Source organism: Trachurus japonicus, chromosome 11 (genome assembly GCF_045865225.1).
Source record: "Trachurus japonicus isolate A0001 chromosome 11, Traja_1.0".
NCBI lineage: Eukaryota > Metazoa > Chordata > Actinopteri > Carangiformes > Carangidae > Trachurus > Trachurus japonicus.
Window position 1 is genome coordinate 13,216,897 of NC_140917.1, and position 23,718 is coordinate 13,240,614.

The 23,718-nt window shown below is 43.6% G+C and overlaps 2 protein-coding genes across 8 annotated transcripts; both read left to right on the plus strand.

Annotated features, from left to right (window-relative positions):
- Nucleotides 1-5: 5 nt before the first annotated feature.
- On the plus strand, nt 6-3,185 carry snapin (SNAP associated protein). Its single transcript, XM_085791086.1, has 4 exons — nt 6-201; nt 1,113-1,159; nt 1,318-1,436; nt 2,411-3,185. Exons 1-4 carry the CDS (start codon nt 62-64, stop codon nt 2,516-2,518), a joined length of 414 nt encoding a protein of 137 aa, XP_085647212.1. The 5' UTR covers nt 6-61; the 3' UTR covers nt 2,519-3,185.
- Nucleotides 3,186-4,385: 1,200 nt separating this feature from the next.
- On the plus strand, nt 4,386-19,693 carry smad10a (SMAD family member 10a). 7 transcript variants are annotated; one of them, XM_085791077.1, is made up of 13 exons: nt 4,386-4,649; nt 7,295-7,370; nt 9,999-10,242; nt 11,578-11,752; nt 11,854-11,877; nt 13,750-13,959; nt 14,792-15,064; nt 16,185-16,286; nt 16,482-16,535; nt 17,242-17,425; nt 18,027-18,195; nt 18,308-18,446; nt 19,418-19,693. In XM_085791077.1, the coding sequence occupies exons 1-13, from the start codon at nt 4,646-4,648 to the stop codon at nt 19,627-19,629; spliced, it is 1,866 nt and encodes a 621-aa protein (XP_085647203.1). In that variant the 5' UTR covers nt 4,386-4,645; the 3' UTR covers nt 19,630-19,693. The 7 variants fall into 7 exon arrangements, with proteins under 7 accessions (XP_085647203.1, XP_085647206.1, XP_085647207.1 ...); XM_085791080.1 differs by having other exon boundaries at nt 10,002-10,242; nt 13,747-13,959; nt 14,792-15,049; XM_085791081.1 differs by having other exon boundaries at nt 10,002-10,242; nt 14,792-15,049.
- Nucleotides 19,694-23,718: the final 4,025 nt, after the last annotated feature.

A 23,718-nucleotide genomic window follows, 5' to 3' on the forward strand; every position in this document is an offset into this window, starting at 1 on the left:
CCGTGACGTCACTTCCCGTCTGGTGACTGCTGCTGCGCGAGCCTGCGACAGTTGTGTTAAAATGGCGGCGGCGGCGGCGGCGGCGGCAGTAGTAGAGGCTTCTCCTGCTTCTGCTTCAGGTAACGATGCTATCGCCGAGGGGCTGCTCGACCTCCTGAAGCCAGCCATCCAGCAGCTGGATCTGCACGTGCATTCAGTCAGGTAAATGCCCTCGCGGACCGTCCTGCTGCGTCTACTCCTACACCTGACCTGGCACGAGCTCGGCAGTCTCGTGACCGCTGGAACTAGTTGTTGTTGTTGTTATCATTGTAATTCACAATGAAAAAGGCCACTCCAGAGAGTAACTGTTAATAAATATACATAAATGTAGAATTCATGGAGACATGTAAAATGCTGTTTCAGATATCTACACTTTATTGTATTAATTGTATTAACACCAATACTATATTGTCATGACCATGAACAATAGCAACTGCAGATACACAAATGTATTGACATCTGTCAAAACATTGATGGACACATAGGTTGACATAGTCATTCATCACTGATTCATTCATCACGATTGAAGCTTCAGTATTCACAGGCACTTTTTGTTTAGAATATACCACCACATTGTTGTGTTGTGACACATTTACAGAACATACAATGGCCCTAAAAACAATCTACTGTCTGACTGCAGGACCTGTAGAGTAACAGGCGTGTAGAACATAGTACAAAAAACAGTAGAAATAAGACCATAAAGAAAAAACACAATTGATTCATTAGATCGATCATCATTGTTGTGTCGTCGCACAAGTCCATCAGACTCTCTTGAATCTTCAGCGATCCCTGAGAAGTCAACACAATGCAACTTAAGAATAACACACACACACACAAATCGACAAAACATGATGCAGCATGTTTGTGTATTTGAGATTATTTTGTAGCATATATGTTGTCACTTTGACAAGTTGAGACAAACAGTGTCACCTTAGTTTTAAGCTGATAGCTGAGGCTATATTTGTCGTTTTGATGAATATTAGATCTGTTTGTGCACTAGGAACTGATATATTCTGAACATTGTATCATCTGTTATACATGTTTAACTAATGTGACTGTTTAATTCTTTGCAGAGAAAGCCAGGTGGAGCTAAGAGAGCACATAGACAGCCTGGCCACAGGTAATTCACTGTGTAATGTTAAATCCCTGATACAGGTGTTTTGTTTACCTTTTTTTATATCTAAAAGATAACATTCGTTTTTTTGAAAGCACATTTACAGAGTACATGGAATAACATCTGATTGCTTACCAGTGGATTGCTCTTGTGTGTCTTTGCAGAGTTGTGCAGGATAAATGAACATCAGAAAGTGGCTCTGGACCTGGATCCTTATGTGAAGAAGCTGCTGAATGCAAGACGCAGAGTAGTGCTAGTAAACAACATACTGCAAAATGCTCAGGTCGGTGACCAGGTTTTCCCTGTTGCACTTCTTCCCACAGTTCATAAAGCTGCACTATCAATATTTTAACAGTGATTATGTGTGATATGAAAGGTGTTGCCCCCCTGGCTCTAACCCATTTTTTTAATAACTCCAACTTGGTTTGATTTTCCAAACGTAACCCTGGGCAGCAAACAGCAGAGAGACACAGTCAGGAAGCAGCTGATGGGCCAGATATTTCCCTCAAGAGCTGGTGGAGACTAGCCTGGGTATACCCATGCTGCCTTGCACGTGATTTTATTCGCTCTGCAAGTCAGCCTGGAAACCATGGACCCAATTTTTCCCTCAACGAGTGAGCCAATCACAGAACGGGGGAGGGGGCAGCAAGACGATGACAACACAGCGAAGCGACTTTGTTGATAGCTTGTCGATCCAAGCTGACGCTTTACCTTTTGATGCAGGGTTAAAAAGTGTTTTAAGTAGTTTAGACCGCAAGTTTATTTTGAAAAAAGAGCCAACGTTTAGTGAGCAGATTTCTGTCGCTCTAAATACGTAATCGGGTATGATTGATATGAATGGCTATAAGCTACGTACAGAGTAGACACATTTGATAGACATCCGTAGCGCCCAATAAACAACCCTGGGCTTTCGTAAACCACGCCTTAAATACAAAAAAATTAACAGGTGGTTCCCAGACCGAATCTCAATCTACATTGAGGTGAGGTCTGATGTTAGCCAGGCGAGGTGGAGACCAAACACAGAGCTAAAAGAGAGGGAACACTGAGGCTTGTGCTACGAAGCAAATTGACAGAACTTTTACTTGTCCAACATTTATTATTCTGATAACCTGTATTGTGAAGCTGGTTATTAGCTAACCCTGGATTGTCCTATATGCTAGAAGTGTGTGTGATGCCACTACTGCTACCCTTAGTGCTTAACTGAAAGTCTAACTTAATAAACCAACAGCAACATAACGTGGAGTTTTCTGTTCCCAGGAACGTCTGAGGCGACTCAACCACAATGTGGCCAAAGAGACAGCACGAAGGAAGACCATGCTGGAGGCTTCAGGAGTGTTTACGACCCGTTCCCCCAGCAAACCATGACCCTCCTCCTCCTCCTCTTCCTCCTCTTCCTCCTGCTCTGCACAGCAAACACTGTGAACTGTCTTGACCAGGAGGGACACATCAATACAAGACACTGTAACAAGAGGAGGGCTCGTCTTCCTCTGACATTTTCTTGTCTAATCACATACTGATGTCCTGCTCTGCTTTGTCTGATGTCATCATAATAAAATCCTGTTTTCTGTCTGCTTAGCATTAAGCGAACAGGTTATTGTTTAATCCTCAAAGAAAATACAGGAAAGTCAGCTTTACAGTTATCACTACTTCATGCATTACACACATGTAGCGTCTTGACCTTCCACATTTTCATTAGTTTCTGTCTTCTGGTCCAGTGAATGAATGTCGATGAACTCTCCCTTTGTGTTTCTGAGATTTCTTTGTGGGTGTGAAGCTCTGCTCACAATCAACACAAAGCATTATGTTATCAGACTGATGTCGTTAGTAAATGATGAGAAAGACAATTATGCGTGATTATACGTTGTAATGCTTGTGAATATTGTATGTCATTGATTGCTTTATTAAGAGTGTTTATAACTATATATCTTTTTTTTTTTTTTTAGCTTGTGCATAAACATTTTTTACGTTGCACATGTGGCAACATATTGATGAAAATAAAGCAAAACCTGTGATGTTTATTGCTCGGACAATATGAAGGTGTTTGACCATATAAAAGATACAGTGACGATGATTCACCTTCTTTTGTGTCTTGCAAGCAAAATGGGTGGAGGTCAGGTCAGAGGGTGGTGCTAGAGGAAAGGCTGACTGTTGAAATTGTGGCATGAATGTGCTCTGTAAATTTCACGACTGGTATCAGTATGAGTTTTATAGTTGTAGTGTTGCCTATTTTATAATCACCTTTTTGGTCATTTAAGGTTAATTCTGGGGAAAATAGAGACAAAGTTGGTCAAAATAAGTAGCCTACTTTATCTAAGTTAATTTAAATTAAATATACCACACTTGTTTTTGAGCAGTATAGTACATTTGGAAATATGTATTTGTCTGAATAGTATAGTAGTAGTAAGAGCTAAACCCCCCACATGGCTTTGTTTTATGACTAGATTTGAGCTTGTTTTTTCTTATTTATTATAAAACAGCAACATTTCAATCAATAACAGGGAGGCATTGCCAAACACTTTGCAACTGTCTTCATGTGTTTTATTAAACCGCTTTTGTTTTATCATGTCAGATGAGTTCAACATGTTTCCTGCAGATCATGTAAGAGTATGGAGAGTGTGTGAATCTTGGTCGTGTGTGGTCATGCTTGGGCTGTTAAGAGTTTTGCCCAAACAACTGTTACTCTGCCTGCTGTGCTGTGTGTGTGGATTTGCTTCACTATACTTAACGGGTCCAAAGCGCTGGAAAACCACGAGTGTAAATGGCCATTTGCTGGGCAACGCCTGGTGCTGGATTTAAAGGTTAAATCAGGTTTAGCAAGTAAAGGTCATCAGTCGCTCTGTTGTGGTGGAAAAAGGTTAAGAGTGTCGGGCAGGAGGAAGTATTGTCAACAACGGGTCCCCACGAATGTAGTAAGACGTGTGTGTGTGTGTGTGTGTGTGTGTGTGTGTGTGTGTGTGTGTTGGGGGGGGCACGCTAATCTCAGCGGCGCCACCTTAAAAAAACAGTCTCGCGGAGCTGTCAATCTAGACGAACCAGACAGACCCTGGCTCGCGGCCCCTGCTGTGAGAACCGCGTCCTGATTGGTCGAGAGCGGCAGTCCCCGTGAGAGCTCTTCGCCTATTGGCTGCAGCTCCGTCGAGACGCTGCTGACGCGCACGACGTCTCCCCCTCTATTGTTATTGTGGCGTGCGCGTGAGGAGCAGGCAAGGCAAGGCAAAGGCAAAGGCAAGGCAAGGCAACGGCAGGCAGGCAGGCAGGCAGGATGCACGAGGAGGAGACAGTGGGGCCGTTAGAAGGATAAATCAACAGAGAAAGACACCGCAGCGGCACCACATCGGAGATTTACAAAAAATTTTTTGGTGTTCTGGTTGTGGTCGAGGGAAACCCAGACACACGGCGCTCGTACAAAAAAAAAAAAGAAAGAAAGGGGGGGGGCTACACATAAACAGCAACGTCTTTTCTGTCCCCAAGTTCCTCGCGCCGCTCCGGCTCATGTGTAAGTAGTAGCCGACCAACCGCTACCAAGCAACCGCTCCTCATCTTCGATTCGACCGTTACCATGTTAACGTTACCCGCTGTCTTCGGTGTCACGACCAGACCAGACCAGACCAGGGGGTGGGGGAGGCGGGAGGTGGAGGGGGGGAGAGACCGAGGAGGAGGAAGACAGAGGAGGAGGAGAAGGAGGGGGTCTGTTCGGTTCACATTAGCTTGTTGAATTGTTGTTTCTGCGCTTTTCTTTTCCTTCTGCTTCTGCTATCTCACTCCTTTTCCCCCCTGTCACTGGGGCCGGTACTCTGTGTCCTCCCGCTCCCGTCTCCTGTCCCCCCCCCCTCCCCCGTTCAACTTGAGCCAGTCGGTCGGTTCATGTGTGTGTGGCTGACTGACGACTGACTGACTGACTGGCTGTTGGTTATGGTTACATACAGTAGTGTGTCGGTCGAGCCACAGTCAGCCAGCCAGCCAGCCGGTGGTCTGTCGTGTCGGTCGGTCGGTCGGTCGGGCAGGAGACAGCGGACTCCGTGACGCATGTTCACCGATATGTGTTGTTGTTGTCAGCGGTGGAGGAGGAGGTGAGTGGCCTGGAAGACGGCGGCCGTGGCGGCGGTGGTGGTGGTGGTGGTGGCTCAGGTTGTATGTCAGACAGCCACGTTGTCTGTTACCTGTCTGCCTGTCTGTGTTTGTCCTCCTGCCACACTGATGATGATGATTGGTGTGTTACAGACGTGGACGGCAGGTGTGTTGTTAATGTGTGTGTGTGTGTGTGTGTGTGTGTCAGGGAGCGGACGTTACCTGTGGCTGGCAGCGTACAGGATGCTCACATGCTGTATATGGATCTATATAACACATAGATGCCCTTCAACAACACATCCTACCCTGTGTTTTAGTCGTGACACCTTCACTGTAATTTCACAGCTGTTACACATGTATGTTAAGCTTTTTGCATAGCAGCTACTTCACAGGCTTAAAGTAGAAAATCAAAATCAAAGTTTTACTTAGACTGCTAAACATCACAGATCACAAACTTACCTCAAGGGACTTGGGTATTCCCATTTTATAACATTTTGTCACATATACCTTATAATTAAATGCCAGATACACCAGTTCATGACATAAGGTATTTACTTTTTTTCAGGCTGGGTGTCAATTGAGTATTCTGATTCTGATATACCTGATAACATTATGTCATGCACCTCATAGCGTTATGTCAGATGCACTATATTGCCTTATATCTGCCTATTAAGGTCAGATATGAACACATTTTCCCTTGGGGGTCAATAAAGTATTCAGATTCTGATATACTTAATAGAGAGTCAGAGTCAGATATAACTCATAACATTACAGCAGATACATATCATAGCATTTTGTCTGATGGCATTACGTCAGACATAACTTATAACATGTCAGATACACCATATAGCATTATGTCAATATACTTAAAAGCATTACAACCATAGACTGTTAATAAAGATGGACTTGGCCTCTGTGACATCTACCACAGGTTTCTGAAGAGTGGTTTTGAAGCTCGAAATGAGCGGCTTTAGTGGAGCCATCTTGCTAGTACTGTACCTGACACCACCAAACCAACAGTTAATACAAAATTGGGCCAAGCGGGGGATGGTTGAGTTGAGACTTGGATGCATGCCCTCAGATTGTGCAAAACTTTAAGTTGGTTATTTCACATAGGAGACTCAAGTTTGGAGTCAGCGTTATGATACCATTTAGAGAAGTTTTTGGTGTTTCTATGTTGGCTTCATTGTTGTAAGTTGCTGCTGGATTACAGCATAATGTCAGACACACCTTATACATTATGTTACCATGACACAATGTAAAACATCACTGCAAACATATAACAAAGAATCCAGTGGAAAATACCAGTTCGATTAAAGTGCCGTTAAAATATTGGCGATACCCATCCCTATTCACGTATACAGAACTCAATCTCTATTGCATTATGGGTTATGAAAGAGAAGTGACCAAGAAAGGGAGTGTACTGTTTTCCTTTCCTCTCTCTTTCGCTCTTTCTTTCTCTCTCTTGGATAACTTTAGTGACGACAGTGAGATGACAAATACACTTTGTCAGATATACAATCTGTGTGAGTCGACTCGCACAAAACAACAAACAACAGCTTTTCAACTAAACATGGCTCTTATATGAATCATGGCGAACATTTGTCTCGGAGTCCAACCTACAGTAACCATGGAGACAGTGACCGTGAGATGGTCTATACACCTGGATGAAGTATATAGCTCCATCAATGGGCACTTTTTGCACTGCCGCTGTTTGTTATAATGCTTTAAGTAGATTTTCCTGGTAAAACTAATGTACGTTTACAATATTTCTCTGTATTTGGACTGGAGACCTTTACAAAGTCGGAGTGATGTCATGAGTTATAAAGCGTCCACGCTGAACCCTTCGTTGCCCTCCATCGTTGTCAGGGTGTGATATATGAATGTGTGAGTGAACAGCAGGTGAAGGGGTGAACGTAACAAGCGGTCTAAATCACTTTGAGTTGTTGCTACGACTAGAAAAATGCTCGATGAACATGCGCTGTAGTCACGGACCACCTGAATATTTCTTCTTTGTTGAATCAGCACTGAGCTGGTTTCCTCTAACTCCTGCTTCTCCTGCTCCACCAACAGGGACTGATTCAGAGTTGGGCCATCACGATGCCAATGAACTCTCTGGTCACTCATTGGCTGACCAACTCAGTACCAGGTGAGCAACACAGCAATACCGCATCTTTTACCTTTTAAAGGACAGTTCCATGAAAATGCAACCTGGGGCTCTAGTTTCCTAATATTTTAGGTCTAAAAGAATGAATCTGAAGATATTATTTTTAATAGCTCCTGTTCTGCAGTAGTTCTGTCTGTCCCCGCATCGCCACAGCAGTGTATAATGGAGCAGACCGATCTTAGGCTGCTGTATTTACATCCCACAAAATTGCTTTATTTCCCCACAGACAACGTCAAATGGATATTCAAACACACACCGAGGGGTTCAAGAAAGCCAACATGTTTGTAAACAGAGCTGTAATACAAAGTTGTTGTGCGACCCGGTATTATGTATTTATCATCGGAATAAACAATAGCCAGACTTATTCTTACTGTTACAAAAACGTTTGTGCCTCCGAGTTCATATTCCTTTGTTGATAAAACAAACAGGAGCACTTCAGACTACCTGTAAACATACTGAGCCGTCAACTTGACAGTTGCACGAGACTTTATATTACAGTTACGTTTACAAACATGTCCGCTTTTTTGGAGTAAACAAACACCTCGGTGTGTGTTTGAAAAGCCATCTGACGCTGCGGTTTTGTGGGATGTAAATATCCTAAACAGCGTAAGATCAGTCTGCTCCCATTATGCTGCTGTGGTGAAGCGGGGACAGACAGAACTACTGCAGAACAGGAGACTTTACAAAGAAAATCTTCAGATTAATTCTTTCAGACCTAAAATATTAGGAAACTAGAGCCCCAGGTTGAATTTGACTGAAATTGTCCTTTAAATGACCAAAACTAATAGCAGGGTGGCTAATAATATGCTAATGTGAGTTTTTACACCAGCTCGGTGAGCTTTAGTCTGAATGGGTTCAGCAGCTGTCATGACTCCACAGCCCCCCCAGCCAGGTGCGAACACGGCTGATGACAGTTTGGCTGTGAACACGGGCTTCTCTAACAAGTTATTATATAATATATAACAGTTGTTAGTGTGTGGACGTGGAGGGCCATCGGCTCACATCAAAGCAAAGTAGTAATGTTACATGAAGGAGTTCGAAGCTGGCAGATGGATACGGGCACGTCTAGTTGTCATGGTGTCATAGATGTCGGTAGTTTAAGTCAACAAGTCCTTTCACATACTGTACATTGAATTATCTGTGGTCGTATTTAACTCCCATATATTTATTTTCTATTTATCGTTTATGGTCACTGCTTCTCTCAGGTGAAATGGAGATAACTGGAGCTGATTGCAGCGGTTACTGAACTTAGTCAAAGCACCTGTTTCATAAGCAGCAACTGAAAAGGGATGTTTTCATCTATTTTCTCCTCTGGTGTCCTTCACACAGCAACAGTCTGCTGCTTCAGCTAACAGTGAATCTAATTATCTTAATTCACCACAAATTAAAAAAAAAAAATGTGTTGGAAAACAAAAAAAACAGCCCAATCAGCTCCGACCCTGTTTCTGAATTTATATCCTTTAAAACAAGCCAGTGATAGGCCGAGCTGGATCAATAAATGTATGGATAACCCTGGACCACGCCACGGGATGGCGCTCTGCCTCTGGTCCAGTCACCTGTGCTGTGTGTGTCATACAGACACACCAGGCTGGATGCTCAGGTTGTGTGTCCTTGGTGTGTCTCTCTATTTGTTCCATTAAGGACACATTCCCCTGGATTTATTAATATCTGATTATTGTGGCAAACACAGAGTTTTATTGCAGCTGTAACTCCGTTATTATTTGATCCCATATAACTATAATGGATATCTTAATCAGCACAATACCCTTAGACAAAAAAAGGTTTAGTGTCATTGTGTAGGACATAGACAGACAGTGAGTTAAAGGGATACTTCACCCAAAATTGATAATTCACCAATTTTCTACTCACCGTCAAAGGAAGGGTTTGGAAAACTTTCTCAGTCATCACAATGCTTTTGGAGTTCCAGGGGGGGTCCGGCTGGCAACAGATTTTCATATAATGGTGGTGGACAGAGTTCACTTTTGAAGGGTCCAAAACACACTATAAAACATCCAAATACCTCCATACTGCTCGTCCGTACTGACCCAAGTGTCCTGAAGCCGCCACATGAAAAAGTTGTTTGTAAAAAATCAATTTGGTCTCTGTTTTTAGCCTTGTTGTAGTAGTAGCTCCCAGTGGCTCTGTTGATGTTTGTGCGCATATGCAAGATTTGCTGCGAGATGTTCGTTCATCGACGTAAACCATTGGCTGTATGATGTAAACACAGAAGAACATCTCGCACAGCCGCTGGGAGCTACTGCTACAACAAGGCTAAAAACAGAGAGACAGATCAAATAATTTTTTCCCAAACAACTTCAGGCTTCAGGACACTTGGGTCAGTACAGACGAGCAGTATGGAGGTATCTGGATATTTCATAGAGTGTGTTTTGGACGATTCAAAAGTGACCTCTATCCGCTGCCATTATATGAAAATCCGTTGCCAGCCGGACCCCCCCTGGAACTCCAAAAGGGTTTTGATGACTCAGAAAGTTCTCCAAACCCTTTCTTGGCACGACAGAGAGTAGAAAATTGGTGAATTATCGATTTTGGGTGAAGTATCCCTTCATGTTGTCCACCGTGGATATTGAACCCAGTTGTTCTTGTGTGCAGCAGCATCATGTCGGTGAACCCTCCGAGCAGCAGCGACGCCTGCCTCAGCATCGTCCACAGCCTCATGTGCCACCGGCAGGGCGGCGAGAACGAGGGCTTCGCCAAGCGGGCCATCGAGAGCCTGGTGAAGAAGCTGAAGGAGAAGAAGGACGAGCTGGACTCGCTCATCACCGCCATCACCACCAATGGCGTCCATCCTAGCAAGTGTGTGACCATCCAGAGGACGTTGGACGGACGGCTGCAGGTCAGTCTACCACACACACACACACACACACACATTACAGTATATCACTGTAACTTAATTCAAGTTTTAGTCAATTCGTAATTCATCATTTTGCAGCCTTCAGGACCAGTTCATGGAGTTTATATATTAGAATATTTAAATGTTATTTTACACTTGTTCATTTAAAATTTTCAATATGGCTGTGTACTTGTAGGCCACTGTATACTTTATGAGAGAGAGAGAGAGAGAGAGAGAGAGAGATTGGTTCATGGCTTTAAGTGCTAAAGCTATATAACTCAATTTCGTCTGGTACAAAAAACAAAAACAAAATAAAATAAAGAACAGTCATCTTGATAACAGGCTACAACATGCTTTAGTAAAATATGCAGTTTTACAGTGGGGAAAATAAGTATTTGATCACCTGCTTATTTGCCCTTATTTCACTTGATCAAATGTAAATTAACTTGTAACCTTTAAAAGGATAGTTCAACATTTTGGCAAATTTGCCCATTGCCATAATCCCTATAGTCTTATTTAGGCAGCAGTGCCAGATTCATTTTAGAGGTGGGGGGGCCATGGAGGTTGGGTTGTTACGAGGCATAGATTTACACACTCATGTTGGTGCAATAGTCATATTGAAGCGTCTGGCTGCGATGCGTAATACCAGCATAATGCGTAATCCCGCGTAAGTGGTCCCGTGGTCCAACCTGACCCAATTTTTAATCAGAATTTTAATAATAGAAAACATAATTTGTTTTCAAGGTAAATGCAGAGACTGCTTGCTGAAAAACTGCCCATGACAGGAACGCGCATCAGCGGTTTTGCATGAATTTACCTGGAAAACAACTCTGTCTTGTAAGGTTCTGTTATTATCTCATAGCGTGGTGAATGTGCAGGTCACAACTTGTCCACCAGAGCGTTTTGGAGTTGTTGGATTGTGTATTTGATGAGTTTGATGAGGGAAACCAAGAAATCCCATGAGCCTCCGTAGCGTAGCTCTGAGCAGCTCGCGGCTCTGCTCCGCCGTTCTAAAAATAGCTTGCACTGACAATTAAAGGTAACGAACCTGCTATGACTATAGGGATTATGGCAATGGGCCAATTTGCCAAAATGTTGAACTATCCCTTTAAAGGTTATAAGTTAATTTACATTTGATCAAGTGAAATAAGGGCAAATAAGCAGGTGATCAAATACATATTTTCCTCGCTGGAATCGGCTTTAGCAACAAATTCCTTCATTTTGCTTCATCATTTTAAAAGCAGTTGCGTGAACAACCTACGTAAGATAGTCGTAACAATACACAATGTCCAGACACTGTGTTGAGGAGCCGTGGTGACGATGCCGTGCTCTCCTCAGGTGGCGGGCAGGAAAGGCTTCCCTCATGTTATTTACGCCCGGCTGTGGCGCTGGCCCGACCTCCACAAGAACGAACTCAAGCACGTCAAGTTCTGCCAGTACGCCTTTGACCTGAAGTACGACAACGTGTGCGTCAACCCCTACCACTACGAGAGGGTGGTGTCTCCAGGTATCGGTAGGTTCGCCCTTAACAACAACAAGCGTCGCTGTAGTTCAACTGTAGTGTGCAAAGTCTCCGTGTTCTCAGTTTTCTCTCTTCTGTCTTCTCTCTTCCAGTCGGTCTCAGCCTTCAAAACACAGGTGAGTCCCGTTCTGCAGCACCACACTGTGACCTCGCTCAAGGTCAGGCTCACTGCCATGTCCTCACACAATGTACTGTATAACACGCACACAGACGGGGAAACCGCATGTTGATCCTCGTAGACCTCAGACGTACAAACAGCCTCACATCTGGACAAAGTGTTTTCTCTTCTGTTGGAATTTCAGTACGAACATCTTGAAAGTCAGACTGGGTGATCCGAGCTGGATATTTTCAGTCTATACATGGTGTATATCTAGATTTTTTTTTCTTTCCCATCTTTTTATGTGTGTTTTATTTTTTATTTTTTACATAATATATCTGTTTGTAATACAATATTTACAGTGGAAGCACAAGATGAACTCAAGCCCTTATTCCCCACATACTGAGACCTTATATACATACATACATTGTCACATTCATACATTCTTGTATACATAAATACACAAAGGTAAAGAAAAAAAAACATATATACTGTATATTTTTAGACTATATTTATAGACCCTAGTGTGAAGAAAGACTTTGAAAGTGTTGTCTTGATATTTATATTAATATTATTTACAACCCCTCTATACTCTGAACAATGAAACTAAAGGTTTAGATAAGACGACTAAGACTTCCCTCACTCCTGTGTCAGTTTATTCTTCTTTGGTTTTCTTGGCAGCTTTGTTGTTTATTAAATGAGATTAGATGTCTGACTTAAAGTTGACTTTGTAATAAAAGCTTGTAGTGCAATTTGAACGAGAATGAATACATATGGGATGTGCAGAAAAGAATCAGAGTGAACTTAAACTTCTCAGGTCTAGACATAATGGAAAAATAATCAATACTAGCTTTTTTATTATGGAGATGATGTTGACGTTGATGATATTCAGAGGCTGAGTTGAGTTTTTTAGTGAGTCTCCAGACTAAACAAAGACTGATAGTGAGTCTGTACATTTGGCCTTCTTTTTTTTTATTTTTTATTTTTAGCTTTTTTCATTGGCAAAGAAACTCCCGCACACTTTCTTCTTACTTGCAACATATTTTATTGTTAAAAGGCCAACGTTTCGGTTGTATAACTTTCTTCAGGGTGTCAAACAGAAGGACTGAGAGCCAGTCTCTTTTGTCGGCTGGTAGGCCTGCATGATCCAATAGGAATACACCACATGACATAGAGGGGGCAGCAGCTCATCCCACACATCTGGGTGATAACAAACCAAGTTGGTGGGCCATATACAAAGCACATACGGAATAACAAGCAACAAATACAACAGAATATAATACATGTAATACAGTGAACAATTTTTGTAGGATAACTAGAATAATGTCACATCTCAAGCCAAGGTTTAATCATTAGGAATAAAGACGATGATCATGCAGGCACAAAATTATCCAGGTATAGCCGCTACACAAAAAGGGGGAACTTTAATGTCGTACAGTCATTAAATAAGATGGATGATTAGATTAACAAGAAACACACATTAAATGCTCACACAACATCATGTAGAAAACATCACATGAAAAAAATATGATGTTTTAACAATAAAAAATATTGCAAGTAAGAAGAAAGTTTGCAGGAGTTTCTTCGCCAAGTCCACGTTGTTCTCCTCCGATGCACCTTTCTGTCAACAGGTGTGCAAAAGTGTTTTTTCATTGAAAGGGCATTTCCAGTCGTAATCAATGTTAACCTCAGGTATCAGGTCACCTATGATCAGTTCATTTCATACCATCCATACTCCCAAATGCAGCGTGTGGACGTTTATATTCATTTTTGTCGATCGTTTTTTCAATGTTCATTAATGGGCTCAACTACAACTGGAAATGCCCTTTAACAGTCTGTGTCACTCTTCGCATGTCCGACTCTGACCCGACCTCCTTTGTCCTGCCAGCAGCACCAGGCGGCCTCATCAAGGAGGAATACATCCATGACTGTATACAGATGGACCTCCCTCCGGGCATGCCTCTGTCTGACCACCAAGCGGCCATGAAGCTGCCTCCTCCAGACCACTACGGCCAGCCCCTCCCTCCCCGACAGCTGTCCTCCGAGCCCCACGGCCCCCCGCCCGTCAGCAGATACACTAACCTGCCTGTCTCACCCAAAGGTCGGTTCCCCTCAACGTCCCACCACGACTCGGTGGCGGCGTCGCGTAGCAGATGTGTTTTAGTTTACCGTGTTATTCTGGACGGGGCGGCGGCACTCCTATATTTTATCTCTTATATGATCACAATTAGTGCATATTTCATTTATATTGTTATTTATAATGATGCGTCTCTATGTCACTATTATGTCTTTGCGTTGTATGTTTTTTACCTTTATGTGATTCTATGAGCTGCAACCCAAATTGCCCTTTGGGGACATGAAATAAATTGAACTGAACTGAACTGAACTTAACTCAGGGTATCCGCGGGGTCGTGAAAAGTATTAAAAGGTTAAATTTTGGGAAAATTAAGACCCTTAAAAAGTATTAAAAAGTCTTTTCATGACTTTATAAAGTCTTAAATATTGAAGGTATTTTTTTCTGAATCAGCTGTCCAAGAGTTTGAGTTGTAAAAAACATTGCGGAAGTGTGTGAATTTATTCATTTTATTAAAAAACAAAGATGAACCAGTTCATGAAAAAGAAAAGAAGATTGTTGTTTTTGTTTTTTTGAGAGTTGAGCAATGTTTTTTTGATAAACTTTGCCTTTGATTTATTATCCCAGCCTTTTTTTTAAATTCTGTAGCATCACAGTGGTCTATAGTCTTTATCACAAAAACTAGAACTGTTCAGTTAAAAGTGTCACTGATGTAAATGGTTACAGCTTGAAGTGGCGGTGAGGTGTTGAAAAATGTTGAGAAGGTCTTGAAAAAGTCTTAAAAAGGTATTAAAATTAACTTCAAGATTCCTGTATAAACCCTGTAACTCATCGTGTTGCTCCACTGTCGTCCCTCCAGTGTCTGCCTCCGGCTCCATGCTGCCGCTGCAGGGCGGCCACGGCGATGGCCACCTCCAAGCCGCGTCGCCGCAGGCTCAAGTCATGACCCCGGCTCCTCGACCTCCGACTCCGACTCAGCCCCCGCCTCAGCAACAGGCCGCCCAGCAACCCTCGCAGACGCCCCACTCGCAGCAGCCGCCTCTACCTCCTGCTCACGCACACGGACAGAACGGATACAGCAGCAATAAACACTCTCAGAGTCAGGCTGTCTTCCACAGTGAGTTCACGCACAGTGAGTACATGCGCAGTGAGTACACACATACAAACACACACACACAATCACTTCACACACAGTAGAAATACACACAGTAGATGTGTCAGTGCAGGTTTTTGAGACTCTTAGTTTTAACAGTACTGTGAAACTGAGCTGAAACACCATGGTAACGGTTAAAAGTGGCTCTGTCGCTGCAATGGATCTTTGGATATGAAGGGCCACAAAGGATTCACCTGTTGGATCGTTTGTCGTCCAAAGAAAACAAGGCTGCATTTGTGCCATCGGCCTTCAAGCGCAACCTGAATCTGGACACAGCTGCTTCCTCACCCTGTGAATTTATAATCATCATTTTTATATTTACTGTAAATTCTCAAATAAAAACCGAGTCTCAAATACACGCCGGTCTCCTGTACTGGCCGGTTTCTGGCTACAGGTTTGAGCAAATAGACGCCGGGTCTGTTTCTGTTTTCTTCAAGTTCTTTTGAATACAAAACCACTCAAATCCATCGATCGCCTGTTTGAGCAGTTTCTAAGCTGCTTTGTTCGTGCTAGAGTTCTCAACGGGTCTGAAAATTAAGACTCGACCCGCTCCAACCTACAGGTGTCGGACCTGACATGGTCGGACTCATGAGCATTAATTCTCGGCCTGAACACGGCCCAAAAAAATGAAAAGGAAGCCCGTGGTCCGACCTGAGTTATTTTAATATGTTTTTGACTTGAACCTTGTATTGGCGGCCCATTGAGAACTCTGACAGTCTGTGGCCAGAGCACACAATTATTTAGATAGAAGAAGTTTAATTGGTGCCATTTAAACTTCTGAATGAATGTGTGCTCTGGATCTGGCTCTTTACATCTACTCTTTTACACAGTAAGAATAGAACGATTTGACAGTATTTTCCCATCGTTGCTGAGCATAAGATTTGTTCAAAATTAAATAAAATACTGTCGCAAATACAGTAGACGCCTGTCTCTAATATAAGCCAGGTCAGTTTGTGCTTCTATTGGGGAATTTACGGTACATCGTTTATATTTTTAATTTTATATGATTCATATAAGAAAAATAAAGTAAAACACAGGAATGAGACAGGCAGACAGATGATTGATTGACACTGATTGTTCTTTACGTCCCTGTCCCCAGCTGTTTGGACAGGCAGCAGCACAGCCTCCTACACTCCCATAGGACCTCAGCAAAACGGGCGTGGTCACCAACAACCTCCGCTCCATCATCCAAACCACCACTGTAAGACACATTTTAAAAATCTGCCGCATCCTCTCCCGCTGTAGATTACATGCTGATGTCTGTCATTTCAGAAAGTCTGTAATGTTGCATCATCATCATCATCAGGGCTAATACATGGATGGAAGACGTATGAATAAATCATGAAGCCTGTGATTTGCTCAGGAAACGTGGACTAATCTACTCTGTGCATTTCAGGGTCTCAGCATCACAGCTCGGCCTCTTTCCCTCCCTCTGTGTCCAATCACCCAGGTGAGTGTGGACTCACCGGACCCACCGACTGGTTCTGCTGCTGCTAAGCTTATGCAGCGCTCTTGGACTTTTATTGTGATTAATCTGAGTTCAGTAGGGCTGCCCCCGGCCAAAGATTTACTTTGTCGACCAATAGTCGTCATTTAGCGCCGCAGGTCAGGCGTCGCAGATAATGAAACAGACTATTCAGACCAGGGACCTGCCATGTAAAAAAAATGACAGTGACAGACTTCCTGTATCTGGCGCTTCAAATTAAAAGCCCTCTAGCCTTTCATACACAGTTCAGTTATATAGATTTTGACAAGACACAGCTCTTAATGTTTTTTTTTTTACTTCTAATGACTTCTTCGTCAACTATTTGATAGTTCAGAGATGTGGCGCTGATCAGTGAGCATGAGGATCCTGCAGCCACGACTTCCTGCTGTTCTTCCGTGTTTTGTTTTATACCGTAAATTGTATGAGGGCTACACATCAGTAATAAAAGAGCCGAGAGTGCAGTTACAGCCTCTAGTGTGTTTACAGTTTATTGATGATTCATTTATTGATTGTAATCAGATGTTTACTTGCTCTGGCTTTGTTTTTCAGCTGCTCTTTGTTCACAGAGGCAGATTCATTACACAGCAGAACTTAAAACTACACAGTCACCCTCTGTTGCTGTAGTTTATGTCCATGTGGTTGAACTGTGTTATGTGTTTGTCCCCTGCAGGACCAGAGTTCTGGTGCTCCATCTCCTACTTTGAAATGGACGTTCAGGTGGGTGAGATGTTCAAGGTGCCCTCCAGCTGCCCCGTGGTGACCGTGGACGGTTACGTGGACCCGTCAGGAGGCGATCGCTTCTGCCTCGGACAACTGAGTAACGTCCACCGCACAGACGCCAGTGAGAGAGCCAGGTGAGCGGACGGAGACGGACACTCCTCTGCTGTGTCTTTTTAATGGATGGTCTTTTTTAGATGCAAGTTGCTACAGTAAGAGAAACACAGTATTAAAGAGGAACTATGCATGTCCGGTCACTTTTCCGCTGTTTTGCTAACCCTCCTCCTGGTCATGTGCATTTGTTTACAACAAAGCCGGTGAGAAAGCAATCAACAGAGCGGTGGATAACGTTATATATCATACATGAAGTTACGACGTGTATATTTGTGTAGTTTAATCTGTCGTAAATGAGAGATTACGGCTTATGGGGCGCGTTTGTGTCGCGGTGCTCAGAGACGAGAGCTGGGACACTGCTGCACAGCCAAGAGACGCAATAAGTGACACACACGTGGAAGGCAGAGAGCCTCCATTCTCCCTGTAATAAGTTAAGACATTTATTAAACCATCACAATTACGCCGAAACTGTTTAATTAAGGTTAAAAATCTAGCATAGTTTACCTACAAATCCTGCATAGTTCCTCTTTAAATCCACACAATCATCCACATTACATTAATTCTTTTAAACCCCGAGAGTGCAGCACTGACCTGTTGCTCCACCTCTGCTTGTCTTGCGTTCAGGTTACACATAGGTAAAGGTGTGCAGCTGGAGTGTCGTGGCGAAGGCGACGTGTGGATGCGCTGCATGAGCGACCACGCCGTGTTTGTGCAGAGCTACTACCTGGACCGAGAGGCCGGCCGAGCGCCAGGCGACGCCGTGCACAAGATCTACCCCGGCGCCTACATCAAGGTCTGAGCCGACACACACACATAGAAAAACCTCAGGGGGAAAGATGAAACTGTTGTGTCGTTGTGTATATATATCACACTGTTCTGACTCCAGCTGTTTGTGTGTTGCCCAGGTGTTCGACCTGCGACAGTGCCACAGACAGATGCAGCAGCAGGCGGCGACGGCTCAGGCTGCAGCTGCAGCTCAGGCCGCAGCTGTGGCCGGAAACATTCCTGGTCCGGGCAGCGTCGGAGGCATCGCTCCTGCAGTTAGTAAGTGTTGCTCTGACTTTATTAAAATAAGTGAAGAGGAGGTGAAGTGTAACAGTTGTTTTCCATCTTCAGTCATACAGACCGTCCTTCACACAAAATCCTATTAAAGGCCGCTCACCAATCTTGTGCAAAGTACTTATTTGAGTAGGAGTATATCTTACCAGAAAATGACTTTGGTGAAGTCACCTTTTAGACTTTTACTTCAGAAAGTCGTAAATCAGGCATGTGGCTACAGGTTTTCTTTCCAACCAAGCAGCAGCACACCAGACTTGACTCATTTATTTAACTGATCTCCGTCTTCAGACAGTCAATTGGCCAAACTGTGTGTGCTCTTGATTGGTTGGAATGAAAACCTGCAGCCACACGGCAACTTGTGGATTAGTTTGGTCATGCCTGTCGTAAGGTAACAGATATTTACTGTGCTTAAGTATCAAAAGTAAGTTTCTGCTCATTCACAGCTATAGTCAGGGTGGTTGTCATCTGTTGGTAGTAATGAGTAATGGAGATGCTTAGAGGAAATGTATGTAGAGTAAAATATAGATATAGATAACAATGTGAAGCACAGATCTGTAAAAAATCTTACTGAAGGACCATAACAAAGTGATGAATCTGTAGCTAGTGATGTTACTTAACAAAGTATTTGTACTTTAAGTTACATCACGAGCCCTCACAGCATTTGGACGGTTCCAACAGCAGTCAGTTGTTTTACAGATGTTGCCTCTAAAGCAACCATGACAAAATGTAATAACTGATTATTAACATAGCGATATAAATGTATATACCGGTAACTAATGTTTCTGATCACTCATACTGTATATACAAAAGAACTGACGTTATCAACATGAAGACTCATCAGGTCAAACTGAGTCTGACCTCCTACGTGTGAAGGATCTGATCATGTGATCATGTCAGACGTGTACATGTGTGCTGTGTCGATCAGCTGACTGACTCGCTGTCCCCCGTGCTCCCAGGTCTGTCTGCGGCGGCTGGGATCGGCGTGGACGACCTCAGGCGACTGTGCATCCTGCGACTCAGCTTCGTGAAGGGCTGGGGGCCCGACTACCCGCGGCAGAGCATCAAACACACCCCCTGCTGGGTGGAGGTCCACCTGCACCGAGCCCTGCAGCTCCTGGACGAAGTGTTGCACACTATGCCTCTGGCAGACCCAGGACCTGCCAACTGAAGACCCCCCCTAGACCAAGTCCAAAAAAAAAGAAAAAAGAAAAACGTGATCTGGATTCTGTGAACGTGCACGGACACACGTTTTTGTTTCTGCTTCAGGCCAAATATGTAAATATGAAAAAGTAAATCAATCAGAAACACACAGAAACTACAACATGTGATTGCTCGTAACAATCAGTGCACACACACACACACACACACACACTAACACACACACATACATACACATACTGAAACCAAAAGGTCTGTAGCCACACAGACAGGAAGTGCTGATGTCTGGGATGCATCTAAGGCTTTTTACTCTGCAGTCTGGATTCTGGACAAATCCAGGGACGTGTGTCAGAGATCCACTTCCCTACAGTTATTTTAGGAGTGTTCTGCACATTCACTCAAGGACTACACACACACACACACACACACACACACACTTACACAAACACATGTACAAAACCGTGTTCCCCAGGAGCCGACAACTCTCCAGACAGATCGCCGAGTCCAGACCGCGCGCGCTCTGCTCCTCTCGTCTGTCTGTCTGTCTGTCGAACAGCAGGACTGATGTGTGGATTCAGGAACCAGTGTTAACGTGAGTCATCTGTGCTTGTGCTGCTCTTCTCCGTATCAAACGTCAGCTCCGACGGCGCTCAGCTCAAACTGTTATTTTTCTACCAAAAGTCTAAAAAGCCAAAAACATTTAGCTTTAAAGTAGTGTTGTTGTTCTCTGTAACAGTGCTACCCCGTCTGTAACCAAAGCCAGAATACCTCATAACTACACAGTCACAGTTTAGTTTCCCACCTGAGCTCCCAACCCCCCCCTCCCTCCCTCCCTCCAGACACAGACACAGTGTCGTACAGCAGGATGGACGTGTGAAAAGGCTTCGTGTCCACAGACCAAACATCAGACTCAGCCTGAGCATGTGACATCTGTGCCTTTTCCTCTGGTCCCTCCTGAGAGGACGTCGTCTCCTCAAGACTTGAAACCAGCCGTTTATCTGAGTTTGTTGTGTCTAGGGCGTCCGGTCCAAGAGGAGAGACAGAAAACGCAGCGTCGGCGGCGTCTTGTCTTTCCCTCTTTACACAGACACAGCTCTGTGACTACCTCCACTGCTCGACCCTCCCACCCACCCACCCACCCACTGCCGTCACAAGGCTGTGTAGAGGAAGCAGCTGCTGCCGTAGGACTCGTCCTACATGGTGCTAAAGGTCCAATCAGTTCCTTCTTAATCAGATTAAATGTACTGATTCATTCATGGTAATGAGTAATCATAGAATTATGGTAGATTAAATTAACAGTTTCATTATGAAATGCCATTATTTAAAGGGATAGTTCAACATTTTTTTGCAAATTCTCCTATTGCCAGAATCCCTGTAGTCATAGCAGTAGGTTCATTAAGCAATATATAGCCGTGGTATAATGAGCATACCACAGCCTGTCATGATATATTGCTTTTATAAAATGGTTACCAATATTGGCAATATGAAAGAGGAATACGCAATCAATTTCATGTAGTTTTTATTCAACCAGAAATACATATTATCTAATAAAATAGCCCCACTTTGGAAAAAATAGTCCCACCTCTCCGGACGTTAGCTCCAAGTTATCTCTGCATGTCGTCTTTTCCTCAGCTTTTTATTCAGGTGAAAGTCACTACTCAATCCCCTCTACCATTGTTAACCCTCCCCGGAGGAGAAAGTTAACCTTAAACATGTGAATTCAACTACGTTAGTCTATTTGTTAACGTTGTAAAAACACAGCGACTGTCTTTTGCTACCGACTGCAACAGTAGCAAACTTCCATTCATACCAGTCAGAGCGATTGACGCGGAGTGATAGCCTATGCTGTGATAAGGCTTTAGAATAGTAGCCGTGGTATATGCTCATTATACCACGGTTAACAACCAATCAGATCGTCGGATTTCACCTTTCCTTTTTATAATATACAACATGCACCGATAATTAAAGGTAATGAACCTACTGCTATGCTATAGCAAAAGGCGAATTTGCAAAAAAAAAAATGTTGCACTATCCCTTTAATGAGAGTATATCATGAGAAACAAAGGTCACTTAACCTGCAGCAGCTGACTGGGTGTGACTCCTCTGGACTCAGTCTGGTCTCGCACAAACTCAGATACACAGCTGGGCGAACCGCGGAGACAGATGTGCTGCCGTGGCAACAGACTACGCTTAGTAAAAGGTCCATTTAACGTCAGACGGTTGAACCCCGGACTCCGCGTGGTCGAGACGTGTAGTTTGACTCTGTCAGGAAACATTCATCCACTGACTCAGCTGCTTTACAAAGACCATTAACATTATGCATATTTGTGATTCGTGCCTTTTGTTGTTGTCAACAGTAGACGCACCAACACTGGACTGGAGACGGACACACTCGTTTTTGTCTTGTCTGTCCGTCTCGCTACACATGAAGTTGATGTTGCACATTGTGGTTTGGTTTTTCAGCTGGTTCCCTCAGGAATCTGGACTCATCGGACTCATCCTACCTGAGTAGTGTTGTTTATTGCCTTAGTCTTTGTGAGTGTTAAAATATGAATGAGTACGCTTGGCACTATCTTAACCTTAGCATGGACAACACAAGTAGATGTCATATTTATCTGTTCCCCTCTGCCTGTATTCAGGGAAGTGTTCGAGTAGGCTTTTCTCAGATAATGAGCAAATTTCACCCTCATTTTCATCAGCATCTTCATCTTCATCACATAATCCCGATCTCTCTTCTACAATCAAATCACTCTTCTTCAATCACGCCACCTCCATGTGTCCAGAGATGCTTCGCACGCCGCCCGCTTCAGCTTCATCCAATCAGGTTACGGTTTTAGTTTCACCTGTGTGAGCTGCCCCCCTGGTCTCACGTCCCGGGGCCTCCTCGCTCGGTCGCATGCTTTTCCCTGGTTTCCAAGGAAACAAACTGTTATTTTGTACTGATTAAAGCAGAAGTGAGTGGTCCGGTTGTTTTCGCTAACGCTGCGTTCCAGGCAGGCTTTTGAAATCGTAAATTACAGCTTCAAGTCACAACTTACGACTTTGTAGCGTTTCAGGCAACCCACTCGTGTTTTTCCGACCTGTTTTACCTGTGAAAGTCACTATAACGGCCACTCGTAACTTCCGACCGGTGAACTCGTACCAGATCGAACTGGTACCACTTCACGGTCGGAAAAATACGAGTTTCCTTGAACGCACCATAACAGTCCTCGTCGCTACGTCACCACATTCACGGCGTCCCTTGGCTGCACACACAGCCCTGCATGCCGTTCTCTCTCCTCATTGGATAAAAACTGTAGGATACGATAAATGTTTTCTCCTCGACTCAGAGCAGAGCAGAGGGACTGACAGACCCGTGTTTCAGTCCAAACACTCTATGTAAGTGATTGCTGTCGGAAGATATAACTATTTAAGACTTATATTAACACAAATATATCACTTACTTCTGCTTTAAAGAGAAAACATGAAAGGCTTCATGTGCAGCCAGATGTACAACGTACAGTAGGTCCTTCATTCGCCGATGACTGGTTCTGCATGTTGAGCTCAGCCGCTGCTCACTGACGACGACTGAGGACATGGAAAAAAAAACAACTACTGTAACTCACAAACACACACACGCACACACACACTTGCTCACTCTTTCATGCACTCAGATGTTCAGGGATTAGACGACAGTAGCAATAAGGGGAATAAATGAACGTTGTTTGTGTTTTCACCACGATGAGAACCGTTTGACTCGTTCAAGAACGTTTAATAAACCTGTGGAAGACGGTTACTCCTCACACGGGGGTTGGATATGTTTGGTTGTTACTTAGTTACATCAGTGGGTTGATGGTTGGTGGACATGATCATGATGGACAGTCCAAATCTGCAGTACCACCTTAACAAACATCAGGACCTTATTTAAAGAGAGGCCTTCAGGGGACATACGTAAATACTAGCATCGATTTGTAGTCTGGATGTGATGCGTTGAAGGACACAAGTAAGAGGCGTGGGCAAGTCTTTCTCTTGCACAGGTTTAAATAATAAATAATAGACATGGATTTACACATTTCAAAACATGAATAAAACAATGATTTTTTTTTTTTTTTTACATCTT